Raw genomic sequence first — 19,723 nt, forward strand, 5'->3', positions numbered from 1 at the left:
GTTTAGTCTGAGCAAATCCAGGCGAGATCTTAACCTTCGGTTAAAGAACATTATGGCTGGGGCCTGGTTGGTGACTGCATGTGTCGCATTCCGGTAGGCGAACAGGAAATTGTCCTTGTGCTGCAGCGGAATGTTGTCATTGTACATAGTCTTTATCGCCTTCTTAAAGGTTTGTACGAACCTCTCAGCCAATCCATTTGTGGCTGGATGATGTGGTGTATGTAACCGTTCCACCTTTAAGAGAACTATTTTAAGAGATGCACTACTTTATCTTGGCTGCTGTATACTGTAATACCGGTGGTGACCACACTGGTATATAAGTGCTGTGTAATGATTTATTGGGCAGTTCAGCCTGACCTCCGACTAGTAAAGACCTGTTGAATTTACTCTTGTGGTCTGTGTGCAGTGATTCTTATTAACAATAACTAGAACACACAGACTTAACAGATGATACGGGGCGGATGTGTAATGCCTTACCGCATTCTTTTTCAAGAACCTCCGGAACTCTTCAGACACAAACTGTGGCCCGTTGTCGGAGCAAATCTGTTCTGGCAAGCCATTCCTGGCAAGAATGGTCCATAGGACTGCAATAGTTTTCTCCGTGGTGGTGGACATTTTGATGACCTCAGGCCATTTCGAGTGCGCATCCACGGCTATTAAAAACATTGTGTCCATGAATGGACCAGCAAAATCAATATGCACCCATTGCCATGGAGATGAGGGCCACTCCCATGGGTGTAGAGGGGCCTGTGGTGGTGCATTTTGGACTTTCTGGCATCCTGAGCAGCTCTTGGTCAGGTCCTCGATTTGTTTATTGATTCCCGGCTACCACACATAAGCCCTGGCTAGGCTTTTCATTTTTACCCCTCCCAGATGACCCTCATGAAGCTCATTGAGCACTCTATCCCTTAACTTGGGTGGAATTACCACTCGGGATCCACACATCAAGGTCCCCCGGCACACTGACAGCTGTTCTCTCCTTGTCGAGAATGTTGGCAAGAGTGAGTCGCCATGTGGTCATCCCTTCACCGTCAAATCATATACCCGAGACAGTGTCGGGTCATTTCGGGTTTCCTTTTCGATACAAGCGTTAGTTACCGGTAGGTATTCAACTATAGTCGAATGGAATATTTCGACAGGATCCACTGCTGGTGCTTCCTCCGCAGTAGGCAGTGGCAGGCGTGATAGCCCATCAGCATTTCCATGCTGTTTCGTGCCCTTATATTCAATCTCATAGTGGTGCTCCCCTAGAAAAAGTGACCATCTTTGTAGTCGTTGCGCAGTCATCACCGGAACGCCCTTCTCTGGATTAAAAATGGAGACAAGAAGCTGGTGATCAGTCAGCAAGGTGAATTTCTGCCCGTGCAGATAGTGATTGAACTTTTTCACTCCCCACACTAGGCTGAGGGCCTCCCTGTCAATCTGGGCATAGCTATGCTCGGCTGAGGTTAGTGATCGTGACGCAAAGGCTATTGGCCTCTCCGAGCCGTCCGAGAATTTGTGCGACAGCACCACTCCAATGCCGTAGGGTGACGCATCACATGCCAACCGAATTGGTAATGCTGGGTTGTAATGGGCCAATACCTCTTTCGATGTGACTAGTGTTTTGCTCTTCTGGAAAGCTCGTCTACATTCGTCAATCTATTTCCATGGCACCCCAGTTTGCAGTAGGGTGTTCAGTGGGTGTAGTATTGTAGACAAATTTGGCAAGAACTTATGGTAGTAGTTTACCAGCCCGAGGAACGACCTCAGTTGTGACACATTTTCCGGTGCTGGAGCCTTGACTACTGCCTCAATCTTCTCTGGGGACTAATGTAACCCCTCTTTATCGATAACGTTACCACAATACGAGATGTTTTTTTAAAAATCGCATTTGGGACGGTTAGCTCGGAGCCCATATTCCTGCAATCTAGTGAGCAGCTGCTCCAGGTTGGCAAGGTGATCAGTCATTTTCGCCCGTGACCAGGATGTTGTCCAAATAACACTGGGTCCCTGGGATCCCTTGCAGGACTAGTTCCATTGCCCTCTGCCAAATAGCCGGAGCTGATGCTACCCCGAATACCAGCCGGTTGTATTGGTAGAGACCTTTATGGGTGTTGATTGCTGAAATGAAGAATAGATTTGCCTTTCTAATCTAGGCTTTATTAACTTAAAAATCCTGTAGCACATCTTTCAACACCCAGTCCCAACTAAAGGCTGGAAAGAACTGAATTTAAGATGGCCACCACAAATCACATGACATCAACTACCAATGAGATTACAGCATATATCCCAAGGCAGGAAACAAACAACCAATCACAATACTTCTTACTAAACATAAAGAATAATCACCACAATTGCGAGGTATTTTTTGATGCTTCTTCTACCTCCATTTGCAGATACGCCTGGGCCAGATCAATCTTAGTGAAGCGTTTCCCTCCAGATAGCGAGGCGAAAATATCTTCAATCCGCGGAAGTGGATATTGTACGGTGTGAAAGACCGGGTTCACTGTTACCTTAAAGTCCCCACAGATGCGAACCTTCCTTGGTTCCCCAGGCATGCTGCTCAACGACTTTTTCATCACGGGGACGATGGGTGTAGCCCACTCGCTCCAGTCTACCTTGGACAGTACACCTGAACGTTCCAGGCTCTCCAGCTCTGCTTCGACGGCTGGGCGGATCGCATAAGGTACCGGTCTGGCCTTAAAAAATTTTGGACTTGCGTTTTCTTCAATATTAATCGTCGCTGTCATGCCTTTTAGTGTTCCGAGTCCTTGCTGGAACACTTCTTTCGCGTCAGTTAGGATCTTTGACAGTCGCCCAGGTGTGACGTCGTCATCCTTTTTGTCAGCCACAGTCAGTGCCTGTATGGAATGCCAATCCAGTTGTATTTTCCGGATCCATTCACGTCCCAGTAATGGTGGTCCTCCATCTTGCAATACATACAGGTCTAGTTTTGGTGTTTCCTTACCGGAACGGTCACCCTTATTTTTCCTTTGGGGTAGACTTTTTGCCCCGTGTAAGTCTTCAAAATAATTTTTGTGTCTCTCAAGGGTATGTGTGAGAATAGCCGCTCGTAGTCCCGTCAGTTTATGACTGATCCTGTGTCCAATTCCATCTTTACCTGGACTCCTGCTATCTTGAGAGTGACCCAAATGGTTCGGTGATCCTATGTTGTGATCACATTATGTAGTTTCAGACAACTCAGTTCCCTGCTTTCGGAGTCGTTATCACTCTTTTGTTTGTCTGAACTATTCTCCGTTATCTTATGTACCTTCTTGTACTTTCCTTTGGTCGGTTTCTTATTGCTGGTTATCTTTCCCGACCTGCAGACTCGTGCTATGTGTCCTACTTTTCCACACTGTCTGCACACTTTGTCTTTGAACCAGCAATCATTCTGGTCGTGTGTTGTTCTGCCGCAGCGATAGCACTTCTCTGTTCCATATGACATTTCGTTTGTGCCATATTCTTGCGGTCTCTGTTGTATCTCTGCAGCGCCCCGTGCTGCTGCTTCATACGATACGCTGGAAAAGGCTTTCAGCATTGCGGTAAGGTCCTTTTCAGATAAAAGCCATTTCTGGGTTCCTTCACTTTGAAGCCCACACACAAACTTGTCCCTTAAGGTATCTGCCAGTCCCGCTCCAAACTGGCAGTGTTTCGATAGTTTGCGCAGTTCTGTTAAATAATCAGCATTGCTTTCATCCTTATGCTGGTTCCGTTTGTGAAACTTGAATCTTTCTGCTATCAGCAGTGGTGTGGGGTTTAAATGTTCCTGTAGTATCGTTACTATGTCTTCAAAACTCTTTTCCATTGGCTTTGTTGGGGTTACTAGATTTCATAATAACCCATACGTCTTTGCACCCATTAAATTCAACAATACCGACGCTTTCTTGTCATCTGACACCTCATTTGCCTTGCAGTACACCTCTCTTCGCTCGACATATGTAGTCCAATCTTCGACTTCATTGTCAAATGAGGTGATACTGCCACTCTTCAGCATTTTGGGTGTGGTTTAAAATGGCGTCTCCCGTGCTTTCCTTCCTCCCCCGCTGCTGCCGGTTCTCGTGGCAATGGCGGCGCCCTGTAGGTTTCGCGCGCTTCTCCTGCGCTGCTGCCAACGCCGCTCTCGGCGGTCCTCGTGGCAATGGCGGCGCCTCGCGGGTTTCTGCGCGTCTCTCTCTCCCTCTCTCCGATGCTGCTCGGCCCCTGAACACCGGCTGCGCCCTGTGCGCTCTGCCCTCTCTCTCTCCCCCGTTGACGCTGCTCGGCCCTTTGCTGTGCCGCTCGGTCGGGCTCTAACCCGCCACAGTCTGGGAAGGGTCTGCGCACTACCTGTTGCCAGCCCGTTTCGCTGGATCACCTCGACTGGAAAGCCAAGCCTGGCTCTCGACAGCCTTCCCCGCAATTCTGGAGTCTCTGCTGGATGACTGGGCGGTTGCCCGTGGTCGACGCCCGAGTCTCTGGCCTTGATCTCCAATCCACTGATCTTCAGGAACGAATCCCCGGGAGGTGATGCAGACTTGCAGGTAGGTTCGAACCTGCCTCGTCGCCAATGTTACGTCCGTGTATAATCAGGCACAGACTGCAGAGAACAGTACAAACGGTGTTTACTCAACGTGGCTCAGACTGCAACTGATCTGTACAGATTACTACTCAACGTTATATACAGGTGTGGTCACTGCCAGTACTACAGTATACATGAGCTGTAAAAAGTAGTTCCCCCCCTTAAAGGTACATACATTACACTTTGGAACTAAAGTTCTTCCACCTGCAACTGCTCCCTAATGAAAACTGTTTTAATGGTGGAGCTGCAGCTGTGAGGAGGCCACTCACTTGTCAACCTGCCAGGATTAGCTGGCGTGGTTTAGGAGGGTCATGCAACACGCTGAAATAACAAAGGTGGTAAAATAACAAAGGCCTGTCAAAATAGTAATATAGAGGCCCTTAACTACTATTTAAGGGTCTTAACTACCTCTCCCGGCTGATGCAGTTGGGACCGAATTGAATCCATCAAACCCGCCTGCGGAAAAATTACGCGGAGGCGGGTTCCGAACCCGTCCTCAGTTTTTGCCATTTTGCCAACTGTCCCGCCTCCAAACCTGCCTCCTCGGGGCTGGGAAAATCACCCCCAATATGTCACCACAAGCAGTACAGCTGCAATTTCATTCTCCCTGTTAGACAGTTCATAACTCACTGGGGAAAATCCAAATAATTTTTCATTGCTGTGCAGAGTGAGCTTTCTGTTCCTTGTACAGTTCATCAACTGAAGCACAGAACAGTCAAAATATAGAAAAGGAAATCACAGGTGAAGCGTTAATGAAAGCTTGTGTGTTTGCCTGGCCTTTGTCGGCACATTATTAATCACCTACAATACATTAATCTTTAGTCTAGTCACAACATTCTGGTCTTAGCTTCTTTTAGTCTGCAATATCCTTCTGACAATTATATAATGAGGAAAAAAATGGCAGATAGGAAATGGAAAATTAAAAGTATTTCTGAAGAAAAAATGAATGTTATTAACTATTAGGCTTCAAAGCAATTCACCATATTTCATAATCAAAGCGCATCTTAATATTGCCAGTAAAACTAGCCACAAAGTCACGCCAAACCCAAAATAAATTCTGCCTTAGAAAAAATTTAATTGCTTTGCCATAACTGCCAGCAAACTCTCCACAAATATGAGAAAAGTGTGTGTGAGAGGGTCTGGGTCGGCCGACACACCAGGCTTAAGGCTGCCGAATTTCTTCTTTTTGTTTTCCCAAATAAAAGTACTTCCTCCACTTGTGACTTCTTCGATCAAACATCTGGGTATCCAGGCCAATCAAGTGTCCTGCTTTCACCGGGAGTGTGATGTGTGACTGTTGATAATTCCCATCATTTCTCCTGTTCTCTCAATCCACAATCAGGAGCCAGCAGCAAAATTCTGGAAAAGGAAATCAGCAAAAGCAAAAGAGAGCAGGGCGAAAAGAGTAAGACAGAGAGATAAATACATCAATTGCACAATGTTGTTCCTGCAGGTCCTCTAAGCCAAGTCTGTGTTTATGCCCGTGAATGAACCAATCAGGAGAATGCAAGAAAATCTCTCCAAGATTTTGCTCCATGTTGTGGGTCTTGTTCATGTGTAGAGTTGGACTGTGCCAGACATTTCTCTACATCGGTCAGTTCTGGCGCTCGGCAAGATTGCAACGTACTCGATGGGGACCTGATTGGCTAATTGCTCAGAGTTCACTTCACATCTCCACCATGAACAGATCCCAGAATTTCCATATTCCTTGCGGATGATTTATTTGATATATAATTAAATTGTGAATCTGTTTTATAAAGGATGTGTTTACAATTTCACTAGAAATAGCACAGGAATATTTCTCTTTCTCTTCAGATGCTGTTTCTGATAGATGTTGGCTGCTCTGGGTCCGGATCTGCTTGACCTTCATAACCGGTTTCTCAATATGAGTGAGCGAGCTGCAGCTTCTCGTTGCCTCCTCTTCTCTTTCCTTCTGTTATTCACAGCAGTTCCCATGGGAATTGTCACTGCGATCCCAGGATGTGATTTCTCATTGTCTGCTGAACTCCTCCTGCCCTGAGATTAAACTGGAGGAGTGATGATTGATCTATTGATATACAGAGATTATTTTGATCAAGAATTAATTAAGATAGAAGCTTTATTTTATTCAGGGCTGATTGTACCTAAATTCAAATCAAGATTGCACAATGTTAGGACCTGAGAAAACACAAGTATATCATAAGTGACCCCTCAGCTCTACACAGTCACTGTATTTTAAGAAATATTCCCTCCAAATATCTACAGCAATTAGTCCCTGTAATTTTATTTTAACCTTAAAGAAATATTAAGAAACTCTGTTTCTCTCTCCACGGATGCTGCCTGGCCTGCTGAGTATTTCCAGCATTTTCTGTTGTTATTTCAAAATAATATTGTTCCTTTGATCCTCGATAAATTCAGGGTTGACCGACCACGTTACATAGCGATCCTTGTGTTTCACTGAGTGAGTCGGAAGGTGGAAAACTCCACGTGGGGACAGATGTTTTAGACACTGATGAGCAAAGGCCTCAGGGAACAGAAAGTGTTACTGATTGGACTGTATGTTGTTGGACCAAAGAAAACTATTTTCTGCAGAAAGCAAAGTGATGGGACTGCAGTGACACATGAACCGTCTATAGAACAACTACAGGCCCACTACCCCCCCCTGACTCTCGCCCTCCCCATCCCTCTCCCGCACTCCCCCTCCGTCTACCGCGCCACCCCCACCCCACTCACCCCTCTCCCCTCCCACTCCCTGCCCCCCCGACTCTCGCCCTCCCCATCCCTCTCCCCCCCCGACTCTCGCCCTCCCCATCCCTCTCCCGCACTCCCCCTCCGTCTACCGCGCTACCCCCACCCCACTCACCCCCTCTCCCCTCCAACTCCCCGACCCCCCGACTCTCGCCCTCCCCATCCCTCTCCCGCACTCCCCCCCGACTCTCGCCCTCCCCATCCCTCTCCCGCACTCCCCCCGCCGACTCTTGCCCTCCCCATCCCTCTCCCGCACTCCCCCGCCCCGACTCTCGCACTCCCCCCGACTACCGCGCTACCCCCACCCCACTCACCCCCTCTCCCCTCCCACTCCCCCCGACTCTCGCCCTCCCCATCCCTCTCCCGCACTGCCCCCCCCCCCCGTCTACCACGCTACCCCCACCCCACTCACCCCCTCTCCCCTCCCACTCCCCCCCGACTCTCGCCCTCCCCATCCCTCTCCCACACTCCCCCTCCGTCTACCGCACTTCCCCCACCCCACTCACCCCCCTCTCCCCTCCCACTCCCCCCTCCTGCTCCATCTCCAACTCCCTCCCTCCCTCCTCCTCTCTGTTCCCTCCCTCTCGCTCTTCCCTCCCTCTCTCTCCCACTCACCCGCCCCCTCTCATTCGGTCAAGAGTGACGATTCCTTGAGCCTGTCACAGGTTTACCCAAGGTAAGCAGAGGGCTGCAATAAATGCCAGAGTTTGATTTCAATCCCTGTTGGAAAGAGAACACTGGGCATCCTCAGTGAGTTTACAGCCAGGGCCACAAACAATACGCAATCATCCAGCACTTTCTCAAGCAGCTAACAAGTATAAATGGCGGAAAGTTTGTTAATCCAGATCTGGGATCCACAGTCTGTCTGGACATCGCACCAAATGTATGATTTACTGGCCTTTGAAATGGAGAAATGCAAACAGATTTTATGTGCTGCTGAATAGCCCCAATTATTTCTCTCCGAGCCCAGTGAACTCAGCACAGACAGGCATCAAGCCTTGTGGTCTGTTTAGCTGTTACTCGTGGCCTTTCCCTCAGGAGCTGTGCGACTCATCTCATGCTGTGTCCCAGCAGCACCCTCTCTTTCTCTAACACTGGGCTCCTCCTCTCCCCTGAACCCTCGCTCACTCCACTCTTCCATTGGTGAACACCACGCTCCTGCAGTCCAGAACTCTCTGGACAGCCCCTCTACCGCCACGTTTCCTACATTATAACAGTGACTACTTCAAAAAGTTCTTCATTGGCTGTAAAGCACTTTGGGACGTTCTGAGTTCAATGTTCCCTCTAATTTTTTTTTGTGCACAGTCCCTTTAAACTTGCTGCACGGTATCTTTCCCAGCAGCAGGAGCTGGTGAGCGGCCTGCGCGGGACCTCGCGGTTGGTGCGCGACTCCTTGGGAGGAACATTGCCTAAGTTATATCAATGCAAACTTGTTCTCTCTGCTTTCAAAAAAACCTCAGGATTCTCCTTGTAAATTGTGCTTTTGTTTCCCTTTATTCTGTCCCTTTCCCCAACGCTGCGTGTCCCCCATATCCCTTCCTGCATGTGATAAGATAAATATATAAATGCACTTTGTTGTTGCATTGCTGTATTTCACTAACCAGCGATCATAGAACACCCACTGAATAAATTAACCATCGCGCTGAGCTGGTGACCAATGGTTAACCAGGGATATTAACCTGGACTGACATCACCTGTCGCTGACAGTCTTACTATTGATATTAATAATCAGTAATCTATTTGAGTCCTAGAATCTTACAGCACAGAAGGAGGCCATTCGGCCCATCGTGTCTGTACTGGCTCTTTGAAACAGCTCTCCAATTAGTCCCACTCCCCAGGTTTTTCCCATAACCCTGCAATTAGTCCTCTTTAAGTACATGTCCAATTGCCTTTTGAAAGTTCCTATGAATCTGATTACATCATCCTTTCAGGAAGTGCATTCTAGATCATAACAACCCTCTGTGTGAAGAAATTTCTCCTCATTTCCCCTCTAGTATTTTTGCCAATTATTTTAAATCTGCATCCTCTGGTTACCAACTCACTTGCCAGAGGAAACAGTCTCTCCCTACTTGCCCTATCAACACCCCTCATAATTTCGAAACCTCTATTAGGTTTCCTCTTAACATTCTCTGCTCTAAGGATAACAATCCCAGCTTCTTCAATCTCTCCTCATAACTGAACTCCCTCATCCCTGGTACCATCCTGGTAAACCCTCTCTGTACCCTCTCCAGGGCCTTGACATCTTTCCTGAAGTGTGATGCCCAGAATTGTGCACAATACTCCAGCTGAGCTTTAACCAGAGATTTGTAAAAATTTAGGATGACTTTCTTGTTTTTGTATTCAATGCCCCTATTTACAAAGCCAAGTATCCCATACGCTTTCGTAACTGCCTTATCAACTTGCCCTGCCACCTTCAAAGATTTGTTTACCACGACAGTGAGACAGTACTTTCTACACCTCAGGAAAGATATATTGGCCTTGGAGGGGATACAGCACAGATTCACCAGAATGATACTGGGCTAAAAGGCTTAGATTATGAGGACAAATTGCATAGACTAGACTTGTATTTCCTTGAGTATTCCCTCTTGCTCTATGTGGGAATTCAGGGACACTGCCGGTGTCCCTGATGACCATGTGTGCCAGAAATGCATCCAGCTGCAGCTACTAGCAGACCGCATTGCGGCGCTGGAGCTGCGGATGGATGGGCTTTGGAGCATTCACAATGCTGAGGGTCGTGGATAACACGTTTAGTGAGTTGGTCACACCGCAGGTAAGGGCTGCACAGGCAGAAGGGAAATGGTTGACCATCAGGCAGAGCAGTAGAGGCAGGCAGGTAGTGCAGGGGACCCCTGTGGCCATCCCCCTCTCAAACAGGTATACTGATTTGGATACTGTTGAGGGGGATGACTTACCAGAGGAAGGCAGCAGCAGCCAACTTCCTGGCACCAGGGGTGCTTCTGCTGCTCAGGAAGGGAGGAAAAAGAGTGGGAGAGCAATAGTGGGAGGGGATTCCATTGTAAGGGGAACAGATAGGCGTTTCTGTGGCCGTAGACGTGACTCCAGGATGGTTTATTGCCTCCCTGGTGCCAGGGTCAAGGATGTCACTGAACGGCTGCAGGGCATTCTGAAGGGGGAGGGTGAACAGTCAGAGGTCGTGGTTCACATTGGGACCAATGACATGGGTAGCAAGAGGGATGAGGTCCTGCAGTAAGAATTTAGGGAGCTAGGTAGCAGATTAAAGAGCAGGACCTCAAAGGTTGTAATCTCTGGATTACTCCCGGTGCCACGTGCTAGTAAGTATAGGAATAGGAGGATAGAGCAGATGAATGCGTGGCTAAAGAGTTGGTGCAGGAGGGAGGGCTTTAGCTTCCTGGATCACTGGGCCTGCTTCTGGGGAAGGTGGGACTTGTACAAGTCGGACGGGTTGCACCTGAACCAGAACGGGACAAATATCCTTGCAGGGAGGTTTGCTAGCACTGTTCGGGGGGGTTTAAACTAAAATGGCAGGGGGTTGGGAACCTGAGCAGGGAGACAGAGGAAAGGGAAACAGAGAGAAAAGCAAAAGATAGGAAGGAGAAAAACAAAAGTGGCAGTCAGATAAATCAACGGTTTAAAACAAATGTGGCCACAGTAAATAATAATTCTAATAGGTCTAAGAGCATTAAAAAAACAAGCCTGAAGGCTTTGTATCTTAATGCGAGGAGCATTTGTAATAAGGTGGATGAATTGGCTGTGCAAATAGAGGTAAACGAATATGATTTGGTTGGGATTACGGAAACACGGCTCAAGGATGGCCAAGACTGGGAACTCAACATCCAGGGGTATTCGATATTCAGGAAAGATAGGCAAAAACGAAAGGGAGGTGGGGTAGCATTACTGGTTAAAGAAGGGATTAATACAATTGTAATGAAGGATATTAGCTCTGATGATGTGGAATCTGTATGGGTAGAATTGAGAAATACTAAGGGGAAAAAAACATTAGTGGGAGTGGTATATAGACCTCCCAACAGTAAGGCGGAGGTTGGGGATGGCATTAAAAGGGAAATTAAAGAAGCGTGCAATAAGGGCACAGCAGTCATCATAGGTGATTTTAATCTACATATAGATTGGGCCAACCAAATTAGTAACAATACTGTGGAGGAGGAATTCCTGGAGTGTTTACGGGATGGTTTCCTGGACCAATATGTCGAGGAACCAACCAGAGGTCAGGCCATCTCAGACTGGGTATTATGTAACGAGAAAGGATTAATTAGCAATCTTGTTGTACGAGGCCCCTTGGGTCGGAGCGATCATAATATGATCGAATTCTTCATTAAGATGGAGAATGAAGTCGTTGACTCAGAGACTAGGGTCCTCAATTTAAATAAAGGAAACTACGATGGTCTGAGGAGCGAGTTGGGTAGGATTGATTGGGGAATGGCACTCAAAGGGTTGATGGTGGATAGGCAATGGCAAACATTCAAAGACCGAATGGATGAGCTACAGAATTTGTTCATCCCAGTTTGGCATAAAAATAAAACAAAAAAGGTGACTCAACCGTGGCTAACAAGGGAAATTAGGGATAGCATAAGATCCAAGGAGAGGACATATAAATTGGCCAGAAAAAGCAATAATCCTGAGGATTGGGAGCAGTTTAGGATTCAACAAAGGAGGACAACGGGATTAATTAAGAAAGGGAAAATAGAATATGAGAGTAAGCTATCAGCGAACATAAAAACTGACTGTAAAAGCTTTTATAGATATGTGAAGAGAAAAAGATTGGTGAAGTCAAGCGTAGGTCCCTTGCAGTCAGAATCAGGGGAATTTATGATGGGGAACAAAGAAATGGCAGACCAACTAAATTCATACTTTGGTTCTGTCTTCACAAAGGAGGACACAAATAACCTCCCAGAGATGCCGGGGAACATAGGGTCTGATGAAAGGGTGGAACTGAAAGAAATCAGTATTTGTAGGGAAATGGTGTTAGGAAAATTGATGGGACTGAAGGCCGATAAATCCCCAGGGCCTGATAATCTACATCCCAGGGTAGTTAAGGAAGTAGCCCTAGAAATAGTAGATGCATTGCTGGTCATCTTCCAGAACTCGATAGACTCTGGAACAGTACTCATGGATTGGAGGGTAGCTAATGTTACCCCACTATTCAAAAAAGGTGGTAGAGAAAAAGCGGGGAATTATAGACCGGTAAGCCTGACATCGGTAGTGGGGAAAATGCTCGAGTCTATTATAAAAGATGTCTTTGGTAAACCACTTTTATCGTTCACTATCGTTACACTATAGTTATCACTGTTGTATTGTTATCACTGTTCTCACTGTTGTATCACTATACGAGGTCGCCTCTTGTCGCGCTGTTATACCTGGGCTGACCACCTCCGACTCCGCCCATGGCTCCACCTACCTGCCCAGGTATAAAGGTAGTCGACTGGCTGGTATTCCTCCTTGTTGGACCCGATCACCCACAAGGGTGGGCTCTGTTATTTAGTCAATAAAAACCTTTAGTTACGTTCCTAACTCGTCGCTTTTTATTGGGCGAATTGATAGGTATATCAATTTTATTGACTAAATAACAGAGCCCACCCTCGTGGGTGATCGGGTCCAACAAGGAGGAATTTTAAAGATGTCTACTACTGGCCAGCCAGAAGCCCTCCCAGAAGCACAGCCACAGCAGCTTTCAGACACCGGGCTACACCAGCCACACCAGCCGGCTTGGCTGCAAGCCCTCAAACCACCGTACCTGGATCTAAACCCACAGGCAGCAAACTCAGCCATCAACTTCAAACACTGGCTGGACTGCTTCGAATCCTACCTGGAAGAATCCGGCGTCCCTCAGAGATCCAAACTAAGAGTTCTGAACGCCCAAGCGAGCCCGAGAGTATACGCACTCATCCAGGACATGACTACATACGAGGCCGCTATCAACCTACTGAAACAGCAGTACCGGAGCCCGGTAAATTACATGTACACCAGGCACCTCCTGAGATCCCGCCCGCAACAGCCAGGAGAGTCTGTAGCTGAATTTTTACGGGCGCTAAGAGCACTCGGCAGGAACTGTGACTTCAACAGCCGTCACCGCTTTAAAAATACGGAAGATAATATCCGCGATGCCTTTGTGAAAGGCCTACGGTCCGACTACTCACGGCAAAGACTGCTTGAAGCTAAAGACCTCGACCTGGACAAAGCTGAAGCCCTCGCTCTCTCCCTAGAGGTGGCCCATCAGGACCAGGAGGCGTTTTCCAGGTACTGCTCGCGACCCTGGGACTCGGGCCCGACCCCTACCGCAATACCCTTCGCAGCGCCGCCCCCGGGACCTACCTCAGCGTTGGCGTCCCGGACCCGACCGGGACCGCCACCCCCGGTACCGGCTCCGACATCGGGCACCCGCGATCGGGCCGCCGGCTGCTTCTTTTGCGGCCAGGAGAAGCACCCGAGGTCGCGCTGCCCAGCCAGGAACTCTACCTGCTCAACCTGCAGGAAGAAAGGCCACTTCTCTAAGGCCTGCAGGAGCGGATCTTCAGAGGCCAGCAGTGCCTCATGCGAACTGTGGGTGCGGCCATCTTCTTTCAAGGCAACTGAGGCCAGCATCCCCACACGTGAGTCATGGGGGCGGCCATCTTTGATCAAGGCAACCGACCCCAATAGTGCCTCATGTGAGTTATGGGGGCAGCCATCTTCTCCGCCATTTTGTCCTACCTCGTGGGAGACGCCATTTTACCCACCACGCCCGACTGCCACCGGGCCCCCGGACCTGACGACCGCAGACGACAACGACTCGCTTACCTACACACTAGCCTCCGTCACTCTGGATCAAGCCCGCCCACACCACCTGTCCAAGTCGATGATGGACATCAAAGTAAACGGCCACGCCACGACCTGCCTGTTCGACAGCGGAAGCACGGAGAGCTTCATCCACCCAGACACGGTGAGCCACTACTCCCTCCCTGTCCTGCCAACGTGCAACCGAATCTCGATGGCATCGAGGTCCCACGCCACGGACATTAGCGGCTACTGTGTTGTGACCTTGTCGGTTAAGGGTACGGAGTATAAAAATTTTAAACTCCTCATCCTCCCCCAGCTCTGCGCTGCCGTCCTACTAGGGCTGGACTTCCAATCCCACCTCCAAAGTGTAACCCTAGCATACGGTGGACCCCTCCCCCCACTCACAGTCGACAACCAGCGAATGTTAAACCGCCCACCGCGTAACACCTGCAGCCTATCCACCCTCAAGGTGCCGCCACCTTCCCTGTTCGCTAACCTCACCACCGACTGCAAACCCGTCGCTACCAAGAGCAGGCGGTACAGCGCTGGGGACAGAGCCTTCATTAGCTCTGAGGTGCGGCGCCTCCTGAAAGAGGGCATTATCGAGGGGAGCAACAGCCCCTGGCGTGCCCAGGTCGTGGTCGTTAAGACCGGCGATAAAAATCGCCTGGTCATCGACTACAGCCAGACCATAAACAGATACACCCAGCTGGACGCATACCCCCTTCCCCGCATATCTGACATGGTCAATCAGATTGCACAATACCGCGTATTCTCGACCATCGACCTTAAGTCGGCCTACCACCAACTCCCTATCCACCCCGAGGACCGCCAGTACACCGCCTTCGAGGCGAATGGGCGCCTATACCACTTCCTTAGGGTCCCCTTCGGTGTCACCAACGGGGTCTCGGTCTTCCAAAGGGAGATGGACCGGATGGTTGACCAGAACGGACTGCAGGCCACATTCCCCTATCTAGATAACGTCACCATCTGCGGCCGCAACCGGCAGGACCATGACGTGAATCTGGAGAAATTCCTCCGTACGGCCCAACGGCTGAACCTCACCTACAATAAGGAGAAATGTGTGTTTAACACCTCGCGCCTTGCCATCCTTGGCTGTGTAGTAGAGAACGGACTCATCGGCCCCGACCCCGAAAGAATGCTCCCCCTCATGGAGCTACCCCTCCCCCACTGCCCTAAGGCACTTAAGAGAACCCTGGGGCTCTTCGCCTACTATGCCCAATGGGTGCCCAATTATGCGGACAAAGCCAGACCCCTCATGAAGTCCACATCCTTCCCCCTCACGGAGGAAGCGTGCGCGGCCTTCTCCCTCATCAAGGGAGACATAGCCAAGGCCACAATGCACGCAGTGGATGAGTCCATCCCCTTCCAAGTGGAGAGCGATGCATCCGACTTCGCCCTAGCCGCTACCCTTAACCAGGAGGGGAGGCCGGTGGCCTTCTTCTCAAGGACCCTACAGGGCCCCGAGATCCGACACTCGTCGGTCGAGAAGGAAGCCCAGGCAATTGTGGAGGCGGTACGGCGCTGGAGGCATTACCTGGCAGGCAAACGATTTACCCTCCTCACCGACCAACGTTCGGTTGCTTTCATGTTTAATAACAAGCTGAGGGGCAAAATCAAGAATGACAAGATCTTGAGGTGGAGAATCGAGCTATCCACCTACAATTATGATATCTTGTACCGGCCAGGTAAGCTGAACGAACCCCCTGATGCTCTTTCACGAATTACATGCGCCAGCGCGTATATTGATAGACTCCAGACCCTCCACAACGACCTCTGCCACCCCGGGGTCACCAGACTTTACCATTTCATTAAGGCCCGCAACCTGACCTACTCCATCGAGGAGGTCAGGACCATGACCAGGAACTGCCAGACCTGCGCCGAGTGCAAACCGCACTTCTATAGGCCGGACAGAGCAAGCCTGATCAAGGCCACCCGCCCCTTCGAGCGCCTGAGCATCGACTTTAAGGGGCCTCTACCGTCATCTGACCGCAATGTGTACTTCCTCAACATAGTTGATGAGTACTCCCGTTTCCCTTTTGCCTTCCCCTGCCCAGACATGACCAGTACCACAGTCATCAAGTGCCTGAACGACCTCTTCGCCTTGTTCGGGTTCCCGAACTATATACATAGTGACCGGGGCTCCTCCTTCATGAGCGAGGAACTTCGCCAGTTCCTACTAGCGAGAGGTATTGCAGCAAGTAGGACCACCAGCTACAACCCCCGAGGGAACGGCCAGGTGGAAAGAGAGAACGCGACGGTATGGAAGGCCGTCCTCTTAGCCTTAAAGTCTAAGGGCCTCCCAACCTCCCGCTGGCAGGAAGTCCTCCCGACAGCGCTGCACTCCATCCGGTCACTACTTTGCACTGCCGTTAACGCCACCCCCCATGAACGAATGTTTGTTTTCCCCAGGAAGTCGACTACGGGAACCACTCTACCAACCTGGCTGACCTCTCCGGGGCCCATCTTGCTGCGAAAGCACGTGAGGGCCCATAAAACGGACCCCCTGGTCGAGAGGGTGAACCTCCTGCACGCCAACCCCCAGTACGCCTACGTGGCTTACCCAGACGGGCGGGAGGACACTGTCTCCTTACGAGACCTCGCACCCTCGGGCACTCCGGAGACACCACCTTTACCCCCCCCCCCCACCACCCCCCCAATTCCAGCCCAGGTAGACGGCATGCCGGAACCCCACGAGCCTTCGCCGACCACGCAGACACCAGCATTAACACCGGATAACGCAGCACCGCCGCTGCGACGATCGGAGAGGCTTACGAGGCCTCCGGACAGACTGACATACCAGAACTGGTAGTACACTTCACCCCGCCGGACTCAAATCTAAACAAGGGGTGAATGTGGTAAACCACTTTTATCGTTCACTATCGTTACACTATAGTTATCACTGTTGTATTGTTATCACTGTTCTCACTGTTGTATCACTATACGAGGTCGCCTCTTGTCACGCTGTTATACCTGGGCTGACCACCTCCGACTCCGCCCATGGCTCCACCTACCTGCCCAGGTATAAAGGTAGTCGACTGGCTGGTATTCCTCCTTGTTGGACCCGATCACCCACGAGGGTGGGCTCTGTTATTTAGTCAATAAAAACCTTTAGTTACGTTCCTAACTCGTCGCTTTTTATTGGACGAATTGATAGGTATATCAATGTCATAGCAGAGCACTTGGAAAGCAGTGACAGGATCGGACAAAGTCAACACGGATTTACAAAAGGTAAATCATGCTTGACTAATCTACTGGAATTTTTTGAGGATGTAACTGGTAAAATAGATGAGGGAGAACCAGTGGATGTGGTGTATTTGGACTTTCAGAAGGCTTTCAATAAGGTCCCACATAAGAGATTAGCGTGTAAAGTTAAGGCACATGGGATTGGGGGCAAGGTATTGACTTGGATAGAGAACTGGTTGGCGGACAGAAAGCAAAGAGTTGGAATAAATGGGTCGTTTTCCGAGTGGCAGGCAGTGACTAGTGGGGTACCGCAAGGATCGGTCCTAGGACCCCAGCTGTTCACAATATATATTAATGATCTGGACGAGGGAATTGGATGTAATATCTCCAAATTTGCAGACGACACAAAGCTGGGTGGGAGGGTATGCTGTGAGGAGGATGTCATGAAACTCCAGTACGATTTGGACAGGTTGGGTGATTGGGCAGAAACATGGCAAATGCACTATAATGTGGATAAATGTGAGGTTATCCACTTTGGTGGCAAAAACAGGAAGGCACATTATTATTTGAATGGCAATAGATTGGGAGAAGGGGAAGTGCAAAGAGACCTGGGTGTTCTTGTGCACCAGTCGCTAAAGGTAAGCATGCAGGTGCAGCAGGCGGTTAAGAAGGCAAATGGTATGTTGGCCTTCGTAGCAAGAGGGTTCGAGTACAAGAACAAGGATGTCTTGCTACAGTTGTACAGGGCCTTGGTGAGACCGCACCTTGAGTATTCTGTGCAGTTTTGGTCGCCTTACCTGAGGAAGGACGTTCTTGCCATGGAAGGAGTGCAGCGAAGATTCACCAGGCTGATACCTGGGATGGCAGGAATGACGTATGAGGAGAGATTGTGTCGATTGGGCTTATACTCACTGGAGTTTAGAAGATTGAGAGGGGATCTCATCGAAACCTATAAAATTCTGTCAGGTCTGGACAGGCTAGATGCAGGAAGGATGTTTCTGATGGCCGGGGAGTGCAGAACCAGGGGTCACAGTCTAAGGATAAGGGGTAAGCCATTTAGGACTGAAATGAGGAGGAATTTCTTCACCCAGAGAGTGGTGAACCTGTGGAATTCTCTGCCACAAAGGGCGGTGGAGGCCAGTTCATTAAATATATTCAAGAAAGAGTTGGATATATTTCTTAAGGCTAAAGGGATCAAGGGATATGGGGAGAAGGCAGGGACCGGGTACTGAATTTGGATGATCAGCCATGATCTCATTGAATGGTGGAGCGGGCTCGAGGGGCCGAATGGCCGACTCCTGCTCCTATCTTCGATGTTTCTATATTAAGGTCGAGGTGTTTAAGATGATTAAAGGATTTGATGGGGTAGATGGAGAGAAACTATTCCCACTGGTGGGAGTTTCCAGAACAAGGGGGCAGAACCTTAAAATTAAAGCCAGGCTGTTCAGGGGTGATGTCAGGAAGCACTTCTTCACACAAAGGGTGGTGGGAATCTGGAACTCTCCCCCCCAAAACGCTGTTGAGGCTGGGGGTCGATTGGAGCTTTCAAGACTGAGATTTAGGTTTTTGTGAGGTAAGGGTATTAAGGGACATGGAGAAAAGGCAGGTAGATGGAGTTAAAGTACAGATCAGCCATGATCTAATTGAATGGCGGAGCAGGCTCAAGGGGCTAAATGGCCATCCTCCTGTTCCTAATGTTCATTTCATGTTGCACACCTAGCACAAAGGAAGATGGTTGTGGTTGTTGAAGGTCAATCATCACAGCCCCAGAACATTGCCACAGGAGTTCATGGCAGTGTCCTAGGCCCAACCATCTTCAGCTGCTTCATCAATGACTTTCCCTCCATCATAAGGTAAGAAGTGGGGATGTTCGCTGATGATTGCACAGTGTTCAGTTCCATTCGCAACTCCTCAGATAATGAAGCAGTCTATGCCCGCATGCAGCAAGACCTGGATGACATTCAGGCTTGGGCTGATAAGTGGCAGGTAACATTTGTGCCACACAAGTGCCAGGCAGTGACTATCTCCAACAAGCAAGCGTGTAACCACCGCCCCTTGACAATCAACAGCATTACCAACACCGAATCCCCCATTATCAATATCCTGGGGGTCACCATTGACCCGAAACCTTACTGGACCAGCCACATAAATACTGTGGCAACAAGAGCAGGTCAGAGGCTGGGTATTCTGTGGAGAGTGTCTCACCTCCCGACTCCCCAAAGCCTTTCCACCATCTACAAGGCACAAGTCAGGAGTGTGATGGAATACTCTCCACTTGCCTGGATGAGTGCAGTTCCAACAACACTCAAGAAGCTCAACACCATCCAAGACAAAGCAACCCACTTGATTGGCACCCCATCCACCACCTTAAACATTCACTCCCTCCACCACCAGCGTACTGTGGCTGCAGTGTGTACCATCTACAAGATGCCCTGCAGCAACTCGCCAAGGCTTTTTCGGCAGCACCTCCCAAACCCGCGACCTCTTCCACCT

General features: G+C 49.5%; 1 protein-coding gene across 1 annotated transcript in view; it reads right to left on the reverse strand.

Annotated features, from left to right (window-relative positions):
* Window positions 1-4,502: 4,502 nt before the first annotated feature.
* LOC147102539 (pro-neuregulin-3, membrane-bound isoform-like) overlaps window positions 4,503-19,723 on the reverse strand; it is a 61,417-nt gene continuing 46,196 nt past the window's right edge. The window contains exon 2 of the mRNA XM_085963194.1: window positions 4,503-6,590. Within this exon, the coding sequence (XP_085819320.1) occupies window positions 6,508-6,590 (83 nt within the window). The 3' untranslated portion in view covers window positions 4,503-6,507. The remainder of the gene's footprint in view (window positions 6,591-19,723) is intronic.

The sequence above is a fragment of the Somniosus microcephalus genome, chromosome 21, assembly GCF_052327205.1.
Source record: "Somniosus microcephalus isolate GS21.2 chromosome 21, FLI_Smic_1.0, whole genome shotgun sequence".
NCBI lineage: Eukaryota > Metazoa > Chordata > Chondrichthyes > Squaliformes > Somniosidae > Somniosus > Somniosus microcephalus.